This window comes from Rhinopithecus roxellana, chromosome 12, assembly GCF_007565055.1.
Source record: "Rhinopithecus roxellana isolate Shanxi Qingling chromosome 12, ASM756505v1, whole genome shotgun sequence".
Taxonomy (NCBI): Eukaryota; Metazoa; Chordata; class Mammalia; order Primates; family Cercopithecidae; genus Rhinopithecus; species Rhinopithecus roxellana.
Window position 1 is genome coordinate 29618228 of NC_044560.1, and position 19721 is coordinate 29637948.

The 19721-nt window shown below is 60.0% G+C and overlaps 2 protein-coding genes across 2 annotated transcripts in view; one reads left to right on the forward strand and one right to left on the reverse strand.

The window, feature by feature from the left end:
- ESPN (espin) overlaps nt 1-11628 on the reverse strand; it is a 37131-nt gene extending 25503 nt beyond the window's left edge. The window contains 2 exon segments of the mRNA XM_030943019.1: nt 8119-8312; nt 11307-11628. Of these exon segments, the coding sequence (XP_030798879.1) occupies nt 8119-8312; nt 11307-11600 (488 nt within the window). The 5' untranslated portion in view covers nt 11601-11628.
- A 5366-nt stretch (nt 11629-16994) lies between these two features.
- Nucleotides 16995-18969, forward strand: HES2 (hes family bHLH transcription factor 2). Its single transcript, XM_010357398.1, has 4 exons — nt 16995-17133; nt 17207-17302; nt 17569-17668; nt 17756-18969. Exons 1-4 carry the CDS (start codon nt 17089-17091, stop codon nt 18034-18036), a joined length of 522 nt encoding a protein of 173 aa, XP_010355700.1. The 5' UTR covers nt 16995-17088; the 3' UTR covers nt 18037-18969.
- The last annotated feature ends 752 nt before the right edge of the window (nt 18970-19721 follow it).

Here is a 19721-nt window from a genome sequence, read left to right on the forward strand (position 1 = left end):
GGAGTGAGCTGCCCATGGAGCCAGACTCAGGCTGAAGACTGATTCCCGCGTCCCTCCCCACTGCCAGGAATGCCTCCCCAGAGGGAGGCCAGGAAGAGGCTGTCCCTCTGAGATCAGTCCAGTTGCGGTCTATGACTGCTTTGAATTGAAATTCACGGAGCCTTTGGTGGCTCTGCGGCTCTTGGCTTCCTCCAGTCACACTTCCTGGCCTATGTTAAAAGATTCCTGGCCGGGCGCGGTGGCTCACGCCTGTAATCCCAGCACCTTGGGAGGCCAAGGCAGGTGGATCACAAGGTCAGGAGATCGAGACCATCCTGGCTAACACGGTGAAACCCCGTCTCTACTAAAAAATACAAAAAACTAGCCGGGCGAGGTGGCGGGCGCCTGTAGTCCCAGCTACTCGGGAGACTGAGGCAGGAGAATGGCGTGAACCCGGGAGGTGGAGCTTGCAGTGAGCCGAGATCCGGCCACTGCACTCCAGCCCGGGCGACAGAGCCAGACTCCGTCTCAAAAAAAAAAAAAAAAAAAAGATTCCCGGCCGGGCCCGGTGGCTCACGCCTGTAATCCCAGCACCTTGGGAGGCCAAGGCAGGTGGATCACAAGGTCAGGAGATCGAGACCATCCTGACTAACACGGTGAAACCCTGTCTCTACTAAAAAATACAAAAAATTAGCCGGGCGTGGTGGCGGGTGCCTGTAGTCCCAGCTGCTTGGGAGGCTGAGGCAGGAGAATGGCGTGAACCCGGGAGGCAGAGCTTGCAGTGAGCCGAGATCACACCACTGCACTCTAGCCTGGGCAACAGAGTGAGACTCTGTCTCAAAAAAAAAAAAAAAAAAAAGAGTCCCAAGTAGGCCTGGCCCAGGGAAGAAATGCAGCCCTGATTTGAGAAAGGTTCTACACCCCAGCCTATCAGCTAGCATGGAACAGTTCCAGAAGCCTAAAGTTACCTGCAACTCTCCCAGCCTCCCAGGTCTTCCTCCTGGCCCATAATTAGGCCAAATTTGACCCCACCTGAGGCCTCTACACGTCCCTACATCACTGCCAGTTCCATCATGGCAGGGCTGTGAGGCCGACCCTCTTTTCATTAGGGTCTCAGCTCTCCTCTCCTCAAAGACACCTGGCTTCCCTGACCCCTCAACTTAAAGAACCATCCCCTTCACTTCCTACCAAACTGCCCATCTCACTATATAGCACTCGTCACTCCTGAATCATCTTGTTCTCCTGTTCCTCAGACCCATACACACGTGGATAGTAGAGTGTGTGGCTGACGTGATGATGGGCCGGGCAGTTGGGTGCACCCAGTTGCTGTTTGTTGAATGAATAAATGTGAGAAGGGACATCCAGGCCAGGAGTCAGGGATGTCTCTTCACTCATGGCCTCAGCCTGTTAGGGCAGGTTAGGTCCACTTGCCAGACAGGCTCGGGAATGGCCAGAGGGGAGTTTTGTCTAGGGTCACATGCAATGAGCTGTAGGCAGAGGACAAGTCCCTGGGATTCCATGCCCCACTCATTCAGCAGACGTTTACTGGAGTCAGGCTCTGGGCATACAGAGCCTCCCGGCCTCATTAGTCAGGGAGAGATGGGATGAAAACACACATCTGTCTGTGTGATGCAGGGCCTGGCCGGAAATCCAGGCATGCAGGGAGTGAAGAGACGGAATGTGTGTCAGGGGCTTCTCCTAGGGACTAGCTATCGGCTGTCACACAGGATGCACACAGAACGCAAAGCCAAGCAACCACAGGGCGCCCGGGTGCAGTGGCTCACGCCTGTAATCCCAACACTTTGGGAGGCCGAGGCAGGCGGATCACCTGAGTTCAGGAGTTCGAGACCAGCCTGGTCAACATGGTGAAACCGCATCTCTACTAACAATACAAAAATTAGCCGGGCGTGGTGCCACGCACCTATAATCCTGCCCACTTGGGAGGCTAAGGCAGGAGAATCACTTGAACCTGGGAGGTGGAGGTTGCAGTGAACCACGCCACTGCACTCCAGCCTGGGCGACAGAGTTAGGCTCAAGTCTCAAAAAAAAGGGCAGCAGGGAACAAGGCCAGCGGAAGAGTGAGTGGCCATCATGGGCACGGGTGACAATTTCAGCGAGGCTCAACGTTGGCCCTGCTGAGGTGGGGTCTGAGCAAAGAGTTGGAGGAGGGCAGGGAGCAGGCGGGGATCCGCCTCTGTGAAGGCAGGGGCGCTGGCCTGTGGGAGGGGACCACAGCCCGGAGTGGGGACGGCCTCTGGGCCATTGTAAGGAAGTGAGCAGCCTTCCCTGTCAGTGGCCAGAAGCCTGTGATGGGACTTACTCTTTTTTTTTTTTTGAAACGGAGTCTTGCTCTGTTGCTCAGGCTGAAATGCAGTGGCGCAATTTTGGCTCAATGCAACCGCTGCCTCCCAGGTTCAAGTGATTCTCTCATGCCTCAGCCTTCCAAGTAGCTGGGACTACAGGTGGGAGCCACCACGCCCGGCTAACTTTTTTCCCCCCTGAGATGGAGTCTTGCTCTTGTCGCCCAGGCTGGAGTGCAGTGGCGCGATCTTGGTTCACTGCAACCTCCACCTTCCGGGTTCAAGCAATTCTCCTGCCTCAGCCTTCCAAGTAGCTGGGATTACAGACGCCCACCACCATGCCCAGCTAATTTTTGTATTTTTTTAGTAGAGATGGGGTTTCACCATATTGGCTAGGCTGGTCTCAAATTCCTGACCTCGGGATCCACCCGCCTCAGCTTCCCAAAGTGCCGGGATTACAGGCGTGGGCCACCACACCCGGCTAATGTTTTGTATTTTTTAGTAGAGACGGGGTTTCACCGTGTTAGCCAGGATGGTCTCGATCCGCCTCCTGGGTTTCAGCGATTCTCCTGCTTCAGCCTCCCAAGTAGCTGGGACTACAGGCACGTGCTACCACACCCAGCTAATTTTTGTATTTTTTAGTAGAGACGGGGTTTCTCCATATTGGCCAGGCTGGTCTTGAACTCCTGACCTCGTGTTCTGCCCGCTTCAGCCTCCCAAATTGCTGGGATTACAGGTGTGAGCCACCGCACCCAGCAGGACTTATGTTTTCAAAGGCTGCGGGTGGAGATGGATGGGTGAAGGCCAGGGCCTTTTAGGCTTACTGGCTCCCCTTTTAGGCTCCCCTTTTCCCTTCCTTAGTACACAGCCTCACAGAGCCTGGCTGCTCCCATGGCCCATCTGAACCCAAGGGGTTCAGGTAGCCCCCATGTGGCGCAGAAAGGGGGTTTCTCAGAAGCCCTGGGACACCCCAGCAGTGTGCTGCTTACAGAGCCCCGGGGCCCAAGGCTCAGCTCTCCCCCTTAGAAGGGTAGGACAGGCACACTAGCCCTGGTTAGACAACAGCTGGGACCAGGAGCTGCTGGTGGAGACAAGAGATGGTCTCCTGCTGTGAGGGGCTTCTCCGGACTCCACCAGGCCCTTCCTTTCTCAGAGCCTCCACCTAGGTCAGGGACTCAAGGACGGCAGCCACCTCCTCAGTGTGGACACAGGCCCCGCCCCCACACCCTGCTACCGGGTGAACTGACAGACACCATGCGTAGACCTGGGGCTGGTGATTAAAAAGGAATGAGCCCCCACGGCCTGTGCCAGAATCAGGGGCCTAGTGGGGAAAAGGACCACCCCAGGCAGAGCCTCCAGCCTTCTAAGGGGGAGAGTTGAGCCCTGGGCCCTGGGGCTGTCTAAGCTGAGAGCTGCTGGGGCTTCCTGAGAAACCCCCTTTCTGTCCCAGGTCGGGGCTGCCTGAACCCCTGGGCCGTGGGAGCAGCTAGGCTCTATGAAGCTTTGCACAAAGGAAGGGAAAAGGGGAAGTCTCCAGTGGACTTGAAAGGCCCTGAGTGATTAGGACCTGGACCAGGAGTGGGAGAGAGACCCAGAGAGGAGGTACAGCCTGCTCAAGGCCACACAGCAAGCCAGGGGTGACCACAGCTGGTGGATCAGCCTCTCTAAAACACCATTTCTGTACCTGTCAGCTCCATGAGGTAGGGACACTTGTCTGGTTCACCAGCATATCACTGGCATTTCGAATACTGCCTGGCACATAGAAGATGCTCAATAAGCCTTAGTTGAATGAGTCCATCTGTAAAATGGGCTGATTGCAGAGCTACTGCTCGGGGTGGTTGTGTGGCTCGGATGACACTGGGTATTGCCAGACGCCTAGAAGATACTCAGCACCAGGTTCTTTTTCTTTTCTTTCCTTCCTTTCTTTCGTTCATTCCTTTGTTTTCTTTTTAAACCAGAGTCTTGCTCTGTTGCCCAGGTTGGAGTGCAATAGCATGATCTGGGCTCATTGCAACCTCCGTCTCCCTGGTTCAAGCGATCCTCCTGCCTCAGCCTTCCAAGTAGCTGGGATTACAGGCATGTGCCACCTATACAGGCATAGTCTGGCCACACACCCAGCTAATTTTTGTATTTTTGGTAGAGACGGGGTTTCACCATGTTGGTCAGGCTGGTCTTGAACTCTTGACCTCAGGTGATCCACCCGCCTCGGCCTCCCAATGTGCTGGGCTTACAGGCATGAGCCACCGTATCCAGCCCTAGGTACTTTCCAGTCGTACTCCAGTCTAGTCTGGTTGGGGTAGGGGAGGCTTTGGGGGAAGGAGGTACCTGCTGAAGTTGATAAAATCTCTGGGCTAACTGGTTTTCCCGCTTGCTGTGACTGGCAGCACCCAGGAGCCTAGGGGAAGAGCCTGGAGCCTCCTCACTCCCCAGCCTGGAAGCTCTAGCCTCAGGGTCCCAGCTGCGCCCAGGTTCCCCGACCCCCACAGTCCCGCCCAGCTGCTCAGGCCCTGGGGCAGCCAGAAGCAGGTGTGAGGGGGTCAGAGTGAGCTCCTGGGCTCCAGGACCCTCCTGGGAGGGTGGCCACCAGCCTTGGGGACACCTGCTCTTCGCCCCTCCTCACTCTGCCCTGATTGGGGGTCTGGACCCTCAATCCGCCCCTTCATCAGCCACTGGAGCTCCTGCCAGGAGGGTCAACCCTCCCAACTCAATCTCCCTGAGACCCAGGGCCTGGGACTTGCCCAGCCCAGCTCCTGCCAGCCCCATGTCTCCCAACTGAGAGATCCCTTTTCTTTTTCTTTTTTTTTTCCCTTGAGATGGAGTTTCACTCTTTTTTTTTTTTTTTTTTTTTTTTTTGAGACGGAGTCTCGCTCTGCCGCCCAGGCTGGAGTGCAGTGGCCGGATCTCAGCTCACTGCAAGCTCCGCCTCCCGGGTTTACGCCATTCTCCTGCCTCAGCCTCCCGAGTAGCTGGGACTACAGGCGCCCGCTGCGTCGCCCGGCTAGTTTTTTGTATTTTTTTAGTAGAGACGGGGTTTCACCGTGTTCGCCAGGATGGTCTCGATCTCCTGACCTCGTGATCCGCCCGTCTCGGCCTCCCAAAGTGCTGGGATTACAGGCTTGAGCCACCGCGCCCGGCCTCTTGTTGCCTGGGCTGGAGTGCAATGGCACGATCTTGGCTCACTGCAACCTCCGTCTGCCGGGTTCAAGCGATTCTCCTGCCTCAGCCTCCTGAGTAGCTGGGATTACAGGCATGTGCCACCATGCCCGGCTAATTTTGTATGAGAGATCTCTTTTCTACAAGGACCCAGAGGGAGGGTCCTGCGTGGCAGCAGCCCCTGAGGTCATTGTGACAAGTCCTCTGCTTCTGGGAAGACTTAACCCCATGAACGGGATAGACAGGGAGGTGTGGGGGATGTGCAGCGCATTCCTGCAATCTGAAGCGTTTTCTACTATAACACCCCAAGGTGTAGCCCTGGAATCAGCTGAGCTTTCCCGAGGCTGTCCAGCCTTCCAGCTCCTCTGCAGTGTGTCACTTCCATTTCCCATGGCCACCCACAGCCTCCCTGGGCAGGATCAAGTTTCCCACCAGCAGGTCCGGGAGCCCTTCCTCCCTCAGCACTCACCCACGCACCAGCGAGAGAGCTGAGCCTTGTGAATAATTCACAGCCATTCACAGCAGGCCCCGGAGGCTTGCAAGAGCATGAAGCTGGGCCACCTGGGTCCCTTGATTACGTCCTGTGGCCTGGGGCAGCTCAAGCCTCTGCCCTCCCTAGATCCCAGCCCTCATATCCACAGCCTTCGTGAGCAGGAATCCCTACTCCCAAGGTAGGAGGTTAAGTGGGTACACCAGCCCCCAACCCCAGTTCCCAGCTGCCCCTCCTGCATGAGCCCAGCCTGGCAACCACACAAAGACACCTTCTTATCAGCCGAGTCACACACCGCTGTGGGAAACGGAGCCCAAGCCCTCTGTCCACCTCCCTGAGATTCATGGTGACTCCTGGGGGGCTGGCGGCTCATCAGTCCAGGCCATCTGGCCACTGGGTCAGCACCAGCGCCCAATCACACTCAGCAGCTGGCATGGTCTGGAAGGGGATCAGGGTCCCCCAGCCCCGGAGCCCTGGAGGGCGTTCCACAGCATAGCCAGTCTTTCTAACACCTGGGATCCCAGCCCATGGAGGGATTGTGGCTCATCCCAGACCTGGCTTCTCAGTGAGGAAGGCTCGGACTGGCAGGTCCCCACCAGCACTTGCAGGAGGAGGGGCTCAGCGTCTTTCAGCTCACACTTGGGCCATACTGGTCCCGCCATCAGGAGCACCTGCCCCTCTCAAGACCTGTCCTTCTCCTCTGCTTGAAGTGAGGGGGTGGGACAGGTGCATCAGAATCACCGCTGTGAGGATGGGGACATGTCCCAGGTGTGGCTCCCAGGCCCCAACCTGGAGAGTCTAACTCAGGAATCTGGGACAGCCTCCAGGAGGTGCTGACAGGAACCAGTTGGAACCCTCTGCTCAGGGGTCCCTGGGGCCTCCTACTCTAAATCCACTGACTTTGACACGATCCAAACTCTAGTTTGTTTGGAAGCAGTGGATTCATACTGACGCGGCCACCAAGAAGGCCTGGCAGGGCTGGTTGTGAAGCGCCCCTCCCCGGGGTAGTAGCTGTTGGGTCTCCCACTGAGTGAACCAGTGGAGCCCCTTCTTAGTAAGGATGGAACCAGGCCCAGCTCCCCTCTCCTGGGCCAAGGGGACCACTGGAGCCCGGCCTGGTGGGTCCTAGGGCCACCCTACATCCACGCCAGTATGCCTGGGCCCAAGAGGCTGCAGCTGCTGTAGCCACCTTGCCACATGGTCATATGGCCAGAACTGGCCTTCAGCCTGCTCCCTGGTGGACAGGGGCCCTGCAGGCACACCCAGAAACTGACCAGTGGGGGGACAGGACAGACCCTCTCACCTCGTAGCTGCTGTCGTCCTGAGGCTGGGTCCACATTCACATTTACATCTCAGGCTCCCACTTAGACTAACGAGGGTCAACTGTCATAGCACCCCACTCCCCGTTCAGACCCCTGTGGCATCTGGCACCCTACCCTCTCAGACAGGGCCTGCGCAGCTTTCCCCAGGATCCCTGCCTCCCCAGGTGCACCTAAGACCTGAGTCCCTCGCTCCCTCCCCCAGACTCACATGTGCCCCCTGCTCTGTACAACCCCCCCACCCCACCAGGGGGAGCTCCCAGCCCACTCCCCAGGAGGTTTGGGAGCCCCATGCCTCCCTTGATAGTGGGAATGGGCTGAGGGGCCACAGGAGATAACAATTGCTCTCTGGATGGCCTCCAGCCAGGGGTTCTGGGGCCAGGAGGTGGGGTGGGGGTCTGGGAGGGGCCTTTCTCCCTTAACTGCTTGAGTAACTGATGGGGTTCCCTTTCCGCCTGTTTGACTAGGGCCTAGGAGGCACTCCTGCCCTTGCTTCTCCCCACTCCATCCTGAACAGTCTTGCAAATGAGCACAGCCTGAGCCAGAGAGAGCCCCTGCTGCAGAAGCAGCCCAAGGGGAACAGGTGACCTTGGCCTGCGTGCCCAGCCTCCTAGGCCCAGCTGCGTGCGGCTGGGCAGCTGAGGATGCTGGGAGCACCTGCTTGCAGGGCTCTGGGGACAGCCCCAGAAGGGGTTTTCCAGGAGGGGAAAATTTCATGTTGAGTGGAAGCCATTTATCTGGCCTGGCCCTCTGGCCCCAGGATGGCCACTGGAGGGATCATTGTCCTGGAGTGTCAGAGAGACGTGGAAAATCCCAGGCATCCCCCAAAGCCCTGGCCCAGCCCACCCAGAGTACCCCTTAAGAGGGGTGATCTTACTCAGGGTAGTGCCCGACGAGAAGCCTCAGGGAGGGGAAGTCTCCTTTGGCGGCGGCGTAGTGGATAGGCAGGGCGCCCATATCTGTGGCCGCGGTGGGGTCCCCACCGCCATGATGCAAGAGCCAGTTTACCACCTCGGGGTGGCCGAAGCGGGCAGCCAGATGCAAGACTGTGGCACCAGAATTGTCTTTGTCCTGTGGGAGGAGAGCCGGTTCAATTCCTAAAGCCTGTTGCTGCCTCGCCCCTGGCTTGGGCCACTCCCAGACTCCCACAGGCCTGGAGGGTGGCTCTGTGCTCTCTGTCTTCCCTGGAGGGATTGGCCAGGCCTCACTCAGCAAGGTTTTTTTTTTTTTAGGTCATGTGGATCCTGGGTTTGAGTCCTGCTTCTGTCCTTGGGCAACTAATTGGCCCTCTCTGAACCGTAGCCAATAGGCAGCAGCACCATGCAGGGCTTTCAGAGGCCTGCCAGTCCTGACTGCGAGCTGCCCACACCACAAGTACCTGGTTGTCACGGTAGGAGACTGGCTCCAGGCCCAGAACCACAGCCCTGACTCCCAGGGGCTCAGGGAATGCCTGAAGGAGTGACAGAGGGTTACTGGGCTGAGCAGGGCCAGGAAGGGGGGCTGTGGGGCTGTACCAAGCTAGCATCAGGACTGGGGGGCACCCCCTGCATCCAACACTTGCCCCCTCTCTCTGCAGCCTTCCTAGGTGTCACGTGGGAACAGAGACCTCCGCCTTAGTGCGCCTCCAGCAACCCGACTTCAGTGCAGAAAACTGCCCCTCCCCCAGCAGACTCGCCAGCGCCCAGCCGCAGGAGCAGCCTGTGTTCTTGCCCCTGTGGAGGTGGAAGTTGCTGGGTACTGGTGGGTGGGTCCGGGGCAGTCAGCCAGGGGTGCTAGGTGCAGGCTAGTGGTGGCCCCTGGGAGGGCTTGGACCAAACTCCCCCCAGGGGCCTCAGAGTGGGTGCGGCCAGGGGTCTGGGCCCAGAACTGCTGAATGTGTCATCAGTGTCCACCCCACTGTGTGTGTCTGCTGAGAGAGGGGCTGGAGGGGAGTGCCTATGGGACCTGTGCTGGGAGGAGAATCCCCAGGAACATCTAGACACAGTGGCTGCTGCACTTGGCAGAGTGGACACTGGTTCGGGAACAGAACAACCTCCCAGCACCAAGCACCTAGGACGACAGAGGGGTAGGCAAGGTCGCGGCTGCAGGAGGCAGTGCGCGAACTTCACTAGGATCAGGAAGCAAAGCCTCTCTGCCCCGCCTTGCCCAGAGACAGGGCACTGTGGTTACAGACTGGCAGAGGCAGCAGGAGTTGGTGAGAGACCCCAGGCCTCAGGAAGCCGAATCACAGTGGGAAGAGAACCTCTGAGATTCCTGTGAGAAATGCAAGGAGAAGAGGTCGCGGAGGGAGCTGGGGTCCCTGGGGCCACTGGTAGGGTCTTCAGGCAGCCTGCAGGGTGGGGGCAATGGCCTGGCGGTCCTGCTAAGGAGGCAGGGAGGAAGACGGGGCAGAGAATATCATGGCCCACAGGAAGCTGAGGACAACACCGAGGCCCCTCCTGTGTGCTAGAAAACTGAGAGTGGGGGGGACCAGAGACTGGTTCAGTCTATCCCCTCTGAGCCCAAAGGTCAGGGCTCGCTAGCGGGCACCCGGGCAGAACCATGGTGAAATGTGACCTGAGCCCCAGCTCCTGAGAAAGGCGCTCCCTTCCTGCTGGCCTTGGGGACTGTGGGTCTGAGGCTCCAGGGGTCCCACTGGCTCTGGGCCTGTCAGTGGTGAAAACTGTAAGGAGAGGGCCACAGACCTCTGGGCTCTGGCCTGTGCCTGTCCAGGCTGTCCAGCTGTCCAGGCCCCAGGAGCCTCATGTGCGGTGGACCACACCCTAAAGCAGCTTATCTCTCTGGGCTGGGCAAGCCCAAGGATCCAGGTCATGCCCCCCACACTTTCTCCCCCCGCACCCAAGCCTGCCCAGCCCAGAGGGCAGGAGACTTGATAAGCTGGGCCCAAGGCCACCTGCTCCTCCCAGTTCCTCTGCACTGGCCAGGGAGGCTTCTGGCCAGGGCTGGACACTGGATCAGGGAGGCATGCCACCGCCCAAAAGAGTGGGCATGGGCCACGTGGCCAGCAAGCCCTGGTAACAGGGCCCACTGAGAGATACCAGGTGGGCCATCTCCCAAGAAGGGTGGGAAGGGGGGCCTGCTATCTGAGGGCAGAAGGTGGGGGTGGCCTGGCCATCTTTGGGGCATAGTAAGCCAGTTTAGAGTTACCCTGACTCCTCTCCTTCCACAGGTCACCCAGTGGTCTAAGTGGAAAATTAGTTCTGGTTCCTCCCTCCTGCGGCTACCCCCTCAACCAGAATTTCATCCAAATCCCTAACCTTGGCTAGGATACTCTCTGGCCTGGCCCTGGCAGCTTTTCCCCTCCTCACCCGCTCTGAACACGCTGCCTGCGGCTGGCCCTCCAACAGGACAGGAGTGTGCACGCCTCAGGGATCTGCACTTCTTGTTCCCTGTACCTGGAACTGTCCTACCACTGCCTGGCTGGCTACCTGCTTCTCAGCAGCCAGGACTGCCCTTGGAGGTCACTGCTCAGAGTGACCAGGTGGGGTCTGGAGGCAGCAAGAATCAGCCTGGGTTGGAGAAGCAGCTGACAACTGGGAGCCCTGACAGCACTGATGTCCCGGGGTCAGCCTGGGTTATGGGGAGACCACCATTTACCACGGCCCATCACCCTTCCCCCACACTGGCTGGGACACCTGTATCTCAGCCTGGGGTGGGCTGTGGGACTTTGCCCAGCCTCCTTTCAGATCCGGTCCTGAAGGGCACGGGCGTCTGACTCTGCTGCCCAGGCCTCACGTCCCCACCCACTCCCAGGACTACAGGATCAGTGCTTTGTTTCTCCCGGTACATACTAGTAAGCACCAGCCCCACGGAGGCCCCTCCCTTCTGGCTCCCATCACCCAGGTGCGCTTCCAGGGAGCCCCCAGGCTCGCCAGGGCATCTGCCCGAGTACTGGCAAGCCAGGGAGCCCACTCACCTGAGAGCCTCTGGAAGGAGCTCCGTGCAGGGCTCAGCTGGGCCAGGAGGTGCCAAACCCCACCCATTCTTGAGCCCTGGGGGACTCTGGGCCAGGACCCTCTCCGTAGGAGGAAGCCGCAGCGCCCCTGGCGAACCGCGCGGACCCACCTGCACTCTGCAGCCGCCCTGCGACAGCAGCCACTGCAGGCAGGCGAGGTGGCCGGTGGCGGCGGCGTCATGGGCCGGTGTGGCGCCGTTGCGGGCGCGGGCCGCGGCGGGGAGGGCGGCTTCCTCCACCAGGAAGCGCAGACAGTGCAGCTTCCCCGCGCGAGCCGCGTGGTGCACGGGCAGCGCGTCCAGCGGGTCGCGCAGTGAGGGCCCCAGCAGGCCTGCGGCGTGCAGCGACCTCAGCACGTCCAGCTCGCCCTGCCGCGCCGCCTGCAGCGCCTGCTCCAGGGCCATGGTGCCGCCTGCGGCGCCGCGACTCCGAACTCAGCGCCTTCCCCAGGACGCCATGCGCGTGTCCTCGCGAGCCGGAGGAGCCCGTGGTGCGGCCGTCGGGGATCTGCGGGCCAGGAGGCGGAGCGGCTGTGGGCCCGGCCTCTGCTCCGCGCTGCCTGGCGCTCCGCTCCGCCGAGCTCTGGGGCCGTAGCCCGCCGACGCCGGCTTAAGCCTCGGGCCCGCCCTCACCCCGCCCCGCCCCGCCCCGCTGTCTCTGCTCGAGTCCCCCGCCCGCCCCCGCCGCGCCGCGGGGACACTCGTGCGACTGGGGCAGAGCGCCCAGAGGTTTCTCTCTTAATTTGCTTCAAGTAACAGCTGAGACCCCAGAGCGCAGCAAAACTGGGTTCGAATTGGAGAGCCGTCCAGGCATAGACAAATTCATTCATCTGCCCAGTGCCCGCTACCTGCGATTCTAGGCGCTCGCAACGCAATTTCAGAGGTGATGGGGAGTGATTGTCGAGACAGCGTGGGCGGACAGGGGAAGGTATCTGAGGAGGTGCGGTGGGGCTGGGTTTGAGTAGAGAGAAGGGTATTCCAGGTGGGGAGCGCGAGGACAAGGGCCCTGAGGCAGGAGCAGCCCTACCACGTCCCTGAGGGGCTCTAGGTCGAAATCCCCAGAGAGTGCAAAGAGCCCTGCCTTCCAGGGTCCCTCCAGATCCGAGAACTGCCCCCAGAGCTTCCAGCGGGGAGGGCAGGAGGGCAGGACAGGAACCACTGGTGCGCTGGGAACTCAATCTAGACGCCATGGCCTCAGGCCGCCCACAGCCGCTGTTGGGGTGGAGGGGCTTCCAGCCACACAGAAGGCAGGGATGGGAGGGATAGGGCTTGTGGGGAGACGCGGGAGCGCCAGCATCCAGAGAGGGCTGAGACCCCTGCAGGGGCGCAGGAAAGCGCCAGAGGGCGCGGGCAGGACAGCGAATGTGTGCCAAGCCACCCTGCGGGCTCCACTGAACACCAGCCGTGGGAGCGGCTGGTGCCCAAAGGCCGCGAGGAAAAGCTGACAGAAGGTGGGGGCTACATGGCTGTGGGAGTGCAGGCCGCCTATCAGCGATCTTGAAGCACCCTGTGCCCTTCCCTGTCCCAACACCCACTCCCTCTGGAATCCCGTGGGGGCTTGGCCCCACCCGGGCTGAAGGTTTCACTCCGCCCCAGCCCTGGCCTGGCACAGTCAGCGCTGGAAATGCTGTAGAATGAAGGAAGCCCCTTCCAGGAACAGTGGGAGTCATAGTGCTAAACTCACAGTGCTAAACTCGGGGGCTGCCTCCGGTCCCTTCCCTGAGGCTGCCACCTAGTGGCGACCTGCGTGGTGGCCTCCCGCGCTCCCAGGTGCGCAGGTAACTGGAGCTTGCCGGGCCGTGCCTAGCCAGGTGGGTTTCCAACGACTTCCACCTGGCCAGATCGCCCTCACTCTCTCCATGGGAGTTGTGGCCGCTGGGATCTGGGACCCTTGCCCAGTGGTTTGCAGACAAAGGGAGGGAGGAGTCATTTCCTGGCAGCCTCGCTGCTGGAGCTGGCGGTGGCCAGAGCAACAAGCTCACTGCGGCCAGCGCTGTCCTCCTCTAGGTGCCCAGAGGCAGGTGTACCGTGAGGCCAGCAAGCGGCAGAGGTACTGTCGGGAAGAGGTGCTAAAATGGCTTGTCTTGGGCACCCCTCCCCTGCGCCCCCTCCGTTCCAAAAGGCCCTGCAATTTGTGTTCTCCACTCCTAAGGTGGCCACCTTGGTCATGGACAAGCTCATCTAGCACATGGTTTTGTGATTTTGTGGGCTAGGTCCAGGTGATGCTTTATTGCTATTCCAGTGGGATGGGCAGATGCCCCTGAGCCCCTGCCACTGTTGCTAATGACATCTCCATTAGTGCCACATGTGAGCACCCACCCCTGCTGACCAACCTCTCAGACTCCTTTCAGGACATGACTCAAACTCACGCTGCGAGCCAGGCCCTTCCTGCCAGGCTTCTGTCAGGCTTCTGTCCTTTCCGGGCTCTCCCATGTCCACCGGGTCAACTGGGTCCTCCTCAGCAGCCCTAGGGAGCTCACGCCAGCAGTAGCACTTTTATGAAATCTGTACTACCCACCAAGTGCTCACCACGCTTTGCATGGATATTTAATCCAGAGGTGCTGTGAGAGAGGTATAGCTATTGTTTCCAGTTTATAGCTGGGGATAATGAGGCATGGAGAGATGGGGAGGTGTTTTTTTTTTTTTTTTTTTTTTTTTTGAATGAGTCTTGCTCAGTTGCCCAGGCTGGAGTGCAGTGGCGCAATCTCAGCTCACTGCAAGCTCCGCCTCCCAGGTTCACACCATTCTTCTGCCTCAGCCTCCAGAGTAGCTGGGACTGCAGGTGCCCGCCACCACACCTGGCTAATTTTTTTGTATTTTTAGTAGAGATGGGGTTTCATAGTGTTAGCCAGGATGGTCTCGATCTCCTGACCTCATGATCCGCCCACCTCGGCCTCCCAAAGTGGTGGGATTACAGGCGTGAGCCGCTGCGCCTGGCCTGTTTGTTTTTTGAGATGTAGTTTCACTCTTGTTGCCCAGGCTGGATTGCAATGGCACAATCTAGGCTCACTGCAACTTCTGCCTCCCAGGTTCAAGTGATTCTCTTTCCTCAACCTCCCAAGTAGCTAGGATTATAGGTGTCTGCCACCATGCCTAGCTAATTTTTTAATTTTTTGTATTTTTAGTAGAGATGGGGTTTCATCAGGTTGGCCAGGCTGGTCTCGAACTCCTGACCTCAAGTGATCTGCCCACATTGGCCTCTCAAAGTGCTGAGATTACAGGCATAAGCCACCACGCCCAGCCTTGTTTTGTTTTTTAAGGCATTTTGCCTGAGATGACACAGACGGAAGTGGCAAACCTCACTCCCTGGCTGATCCTGTTAGGCTCTTCTTTCCTTTCCACCCAAGGTTCCTTCTGCTCACAGAACCCCCATGATCTCCCACCCTCCAGATAGCAGCTTAGGGATTCCCTCCCCAGGAGGCCTTCTTTCGCCCCTCTGCTGGGCTCACACCAGCCCACCCCAGGTTTCTCCTCAACCCAAGGGCCAGTGTACTTCCCAAGAGTAGGGACTGGGGTGGAGTGTATCCTTACTGTATCCTAGGTGGCCAGAGCTCCCCTAAAGCCTGCACCCAACACTTGCCCACCTAGCTGTCTTTAATGCTCCTCTGATTCCAGACCACTCCTTCCAAGTAACCAGTAAAACCTGAAAATCCTTGAGTTGAAGATAACTGTGGGTTACTTGGTTAAAGTCCTTTACGCAATGGGAGAGTGGAGGAAGAAATATTTTTAACTGGGGGTGACTGGCAATGGAAACGATGTTTGCTCCCCTGCCATTCAGTCTTCAAATGGTGGTGCACAAGCCTGGAGGGGGATATTCTAAGGGGAGCCTCCTCCTTCAGCCTTTTTCTCCCAGGAGCTAGGATCAGTCCCTTCCCAAGATGCAGATGCTGCAGGCAGACTTGTGGGTGCAGAACTGAGTCAGCCAAGCTAAGTGGCTTGGGCTGGGGATGAGAGGGAAAAGATCCACAGAGTTTTTTTAGGCTCTTAAAGAACAATTCACTGTCTTGGGGGAGGCCTATTGAGGCAAATTGGCCTCAACCATGGAGAACAAGGTCTCAGGTTCCTCCAAGCCCTGCTGGGCCAAATATCTTGAATGATTTCTTCTCACTTGTTAGGACTTTTTTTTTTTTTTTTTTTTTTTTTTGGAGATGGAGTCTCGCTCTGTCGCCCAGGCTGGGGTGCACTGGCGCGATCTCGGCTCATTACAAGCTCCGCCTCCCAGGTTCACGCCATTCTCCTGCCTCAGCCTCCCGAGTAGCTGGGACTACAGGCACCCGCCACCACGCCCAGCTAATTTTTTTGTATTTTTAGTAGAGATGGGGTTTCACCGTGTTAGCCAGTATGGTCTCTATCTCCTGACCTCGTGATTCACCCGCTTCGGCCTACCAAAGGGCTGGGATTACAGGCGTGAGCCACTGCGCCCGGCCTTGTTAGGACTTTTTATGAGGGTTAATGCAGGCGCGAGCCTTAAAGCGTTAAGCCCTGAGCTTGGCACACAGTAAATGTCCATGAATGGTGGCCTACCTTCCTTCCCATGCCACAGATAGGTATGGGTGGCCTGGGCTCCCCTGGCCCAGGCTTCTCCGGGCCCCTTAGTGTGTTCGTTGGTCTTCTTCCACCCTGCGGGGAGAACCCTGAAGGAGGGGGACGTGGGGCTAGCGACAGGGGTGGAGCTCGGAAGTGGGGTTCGGGAGACAGGGGGTTCATCCAGCACCCTGGACAGAGCCCTCCTTGGCTCCGCCCCATGTGGCCTCCTCCCGGCTGGCTCTGTGGATCCCTCCAGTCATCTCTCTGACCAGTAGGTCGCAGTTTGATTCGCGGGCGTGGCCGTTGCCCCGCCAGCCGGTCGGGGGAGGGAAGCCTGGAGCAGATGGGCGGGGGACGCCAGCCAGTTTGCCGCAGCAACGGCCACGCGGCGCGAAGGCGGTCCTGGGCGGGCCACTGGGGCCCAGGCGGGCAGCCTGGGGCCCGCACCCAGGACTGTCCCGCCCGCGCGTCACGTGAGCCCTGACTGTCCTACGGGGGAGAACCCGGACCCCTAGCCGGTGGGAATGAAAACGAGCTCCGAGGGCTCCTGGGCTGCCTCTGCTTCTGTAGGATTCCGTTTCCCCACCCAAAGCCTGGAGTAGGGTAACCAGAAGACTCTTAACTAGGCAAGCCGCTGAAGGATTCTGCGGGATCCTTAGAGCCGGGCGTCCAGCGACTGGGGCCCTTGTCCAGGCTTGGCCTGTTCCCAGCGTCGAGGGCTGGAGCAAGTCACGATCTCTCTCCAGACCTCGGATTCCCTGTGCAGCTCAGCCCTTCCCCCGATAAAGCAGCTGAGGGGGTGAGGCCCTCGCGCTGCTGTCCCTCGTGGGAGCTCCCATAACCGCTGGGTTCCCTGCTCCGGCCCAGGGCGGGGCTCAGAGGAGTTGCTGAACCCGACCCTGGGCAATGAATGAAGGGCGGCATTGGAGAAGAGGGACAGTAGCTTGAGCCAGGCAAGGCCTGGCCCCACCTGGCCCTCCTGCCCTCGGGGTCACCAGCGAAGGCCCCCGATGGCGCCCTCACCACTCCCCCGCAGGTGCTCGCGGACAACTGGGGGCCGCCACCTCGCGGTAGATAGGACGCAAAGGCAGGGAGCGGGATCCCCGGGGGCGTCGCGGTCTCCCCTCCCGTCTCCACCCTGCGCAGGAACAAAGGCAGGAGGTGGGACCAGCGGCCTGCCGGACTCCGCGGGGCGGGGCGGGGCGGGGCGGGGCGGGGCGGGGCGGGCGAGCCGCTCCCTTAAAGCTCGGCCGCGGGCGCGGCGCGCACTCGTCTGGCACCAGCCCGGGCCGCGCGCGGGTCCTCATTCCGGACCTCGGTTTGCTTTTGCGTGGGGCTCGCAGCTGCCACCGCTTTCCCGCGGAGCATGGGGCTGCCTCGCCGGGCAGGGGACGCGGCGGAGCTGCGCAAGGTGGGAACCGGGGACTGGGGGCGGGGCGGGGGACTCCGGGGACCCGTCTAACCACCGCGCCGCCGGTCTGCAGAGCCTGAAGCCGCTGCTGGAGAAGCGCCGGCGCGCGCGCATCAACCAGAGCCTCAGCCAGCTTAAGGGGCTCATCCTGCCGCTGCTGGGCCGGGAGGTGAGCGCGCCCGGGCGGAGGGCGGAGGGTCCTGGGGCGCGGAGCGGGGGAAGGGGGACGGGTTGCTCCTGCGGGAGGAACCCGCCAGGAGGTTCCGCGAGGCGCCCAAGGCGGAGGCTCGGTGGGGTGGGCGCGTCGGAGCTGACCCCACGCAGGCCACGGCGCTCCCCACACCCAACTCCCGACTAGAGCGCGGGTGCGCATGGTAGCCGGTCAGAGGTCTGTCTTGGTGGTTCTCTGTCCCTCTTCCTTGTGGCCGGGCGCAGAACTCCAACTGCTCGAAGCTGGAGAAGGCAGACGTCCTGGAAATGACCGTGCGCTTCCTGCAGGAGCTGCCTGCGTCGTCATGGCCCACGGCAGCGCCCAGTGAGTGAGCCCGCCCTCCCCTGCCGCGCGCCCTGCACCCCGCACCCCGCACCCCACCCCGCACCTCACGCTGCTCTCTGCCCTCAGTGCCTTGCGACAGTTACCGCGAGGGCTACAGTGCCTGTGTGGCGCGCCTGGCCCGCGTGCTGCCCGCCTGCCGAGTCCTGGAGCCCGCAGTGAGCGCGCGCCTGCTGGAGCACCTGTGGCGGAGAGCGGCCAGCGCCACCCTCGACGGCGGGCGCGCTGGGGATTCCGGTGGCCCATCTGCCCCCGCCCAAGCGCCCGCGTCTGCCCCGCAGCCCGCATCCGCGCCCGTGCCCTCGCCGCCCTCGCCTCCCTGCGGCCCTGGCCTCTGGCGGCCGTGGTAGCCCCTCGGTCGGTCCACGGACCCTGCCGACTGCTTGGGACTTTGGGGCACTGGACAAGTTGAAGCTCTTGGTGGCGGCTGCTGTTCCCATCATGAGGGGCCAGCCCAGTACTCACACCCAGGCCGGAAGCCGGATGTTTGTGACTGGCGTGGCAGACTGAAAGTCCTGCGGCTGGGGCTCGGCTCAGGGAATAAAAGGAGCGTCTCTGCTTCAGCCCCCAACTTGGCGGGAGGAGAAAGGACAAGAGGCAGCAGGATGAAGAAGAAGCCCCCCCATCCCAGCTGGTGGAGATAGTTCTGGAACTGGACCCTGCAGCTGCGTGGGCAGCCGACACACCCACCCCAGCACTGGCACCAGACCAGAGCCAGAGCCAGGAACTGGGCAAAGTGCAGCTGTGCACCCTGCCTGGTCACTGCTCTCTCAGCCCTGCCTGCTCACTGCTCTCCCAGCCCTACCTAGGTCTACCTTCTGCCCAGCTCTGCTTGGGACTTTCTGGGCACACAGCAGCAATGGCCTAAGGGCTCTGGTCACTTCCAGGGCTCTACGGGGCAGCAGAGCAGAGCAAAAGGATGCATAGGCTGGGAGCGGTCACCTCCACTCCTAGGCTTTTCTGCCCAGAGCCCCCAATTATAGGGGCAGTATATATCCAGGGGTCTGTGCGGTGGGGCTGGGGGATTCCTTAAGTGACTTTGAGAAGGATTTGTTTTCCCAAGCATCAGTTTCACACCTGGGCACTGCCCCCCAGGCTACACAGTCTTTCATTGTGAGGAAGGGGCAGACCAAGAATGAGGCTGCCCTGTGGCCTCAAGGAAACTTGTGGCTTTGGAGGATCTGACTCCAGCACAGAGTCTGTGCCAATGTGGGATGAGCAAGGCCCCTGCCATGGAGCAGCAGGAATTAGAGGGATGGAGCAGGTTAAAGAATGGGAAACATGGCCGGGCGCGGTGGCTCAAGCCTGTAATCCCAGCACTTTGGGAGGCCGAGACGGGCGGATCACGGGGTCAGGAGATCGAGACCATCCTGGCTAACACGGTGAAACCCCGTCTCTACTAAAAAATACAGAAAACTAGCCGGGCGAGGTGGCGGGCGCCTGTAGTCCCAGCTACTCGGGAGGCTGAGGCAGGAGAATGGCGTAAACCCGGGAGGCGGAGCTTGCAGTGAGCTGAGATCCGGCCACTGCACTCCAGCCTGGGCGACAGAGCGAAACTCCGTCTCAAAAAAAAAAAAAAAAAAAAAGAATGGGAAACACCTTCTCCTGTTTTTTTTCCTTGCAAACTACTCCCTGCTACTCATTGAGACTGGTTACTGGAAGCAACTTGTTAAGATTTTTCTTTCCGGGTGGGTGCGGTGGCTCACACCTGTAATCCCAGCACTTTGGGAGGCCAAGGCAGGTGGATCACCTGAGGTCAGGAGTTCGAGACCAGCTTAGCCAATATGGTGAAACCCCGTCTCTACTAAAAATACAAAAATTAGCCGGGTGTGGTGGCGTGTGCCAGCTACTTGGGAGGCTGAGGCGGGAGAATCGTTTGAACCTGGGAGGCTGAGGTTGCAGTGAGCCAAGATTGAGCCATTGCACTCCAGCCTGGGCAACAGAGCAAGACTCCGTCTCAAAAAAATTATTTTTTCTTTCTTTTCCATGGAGGCCTGGAGTCTCTGCGAAGGCTAGGGAGGGGCTGCTGATCCCA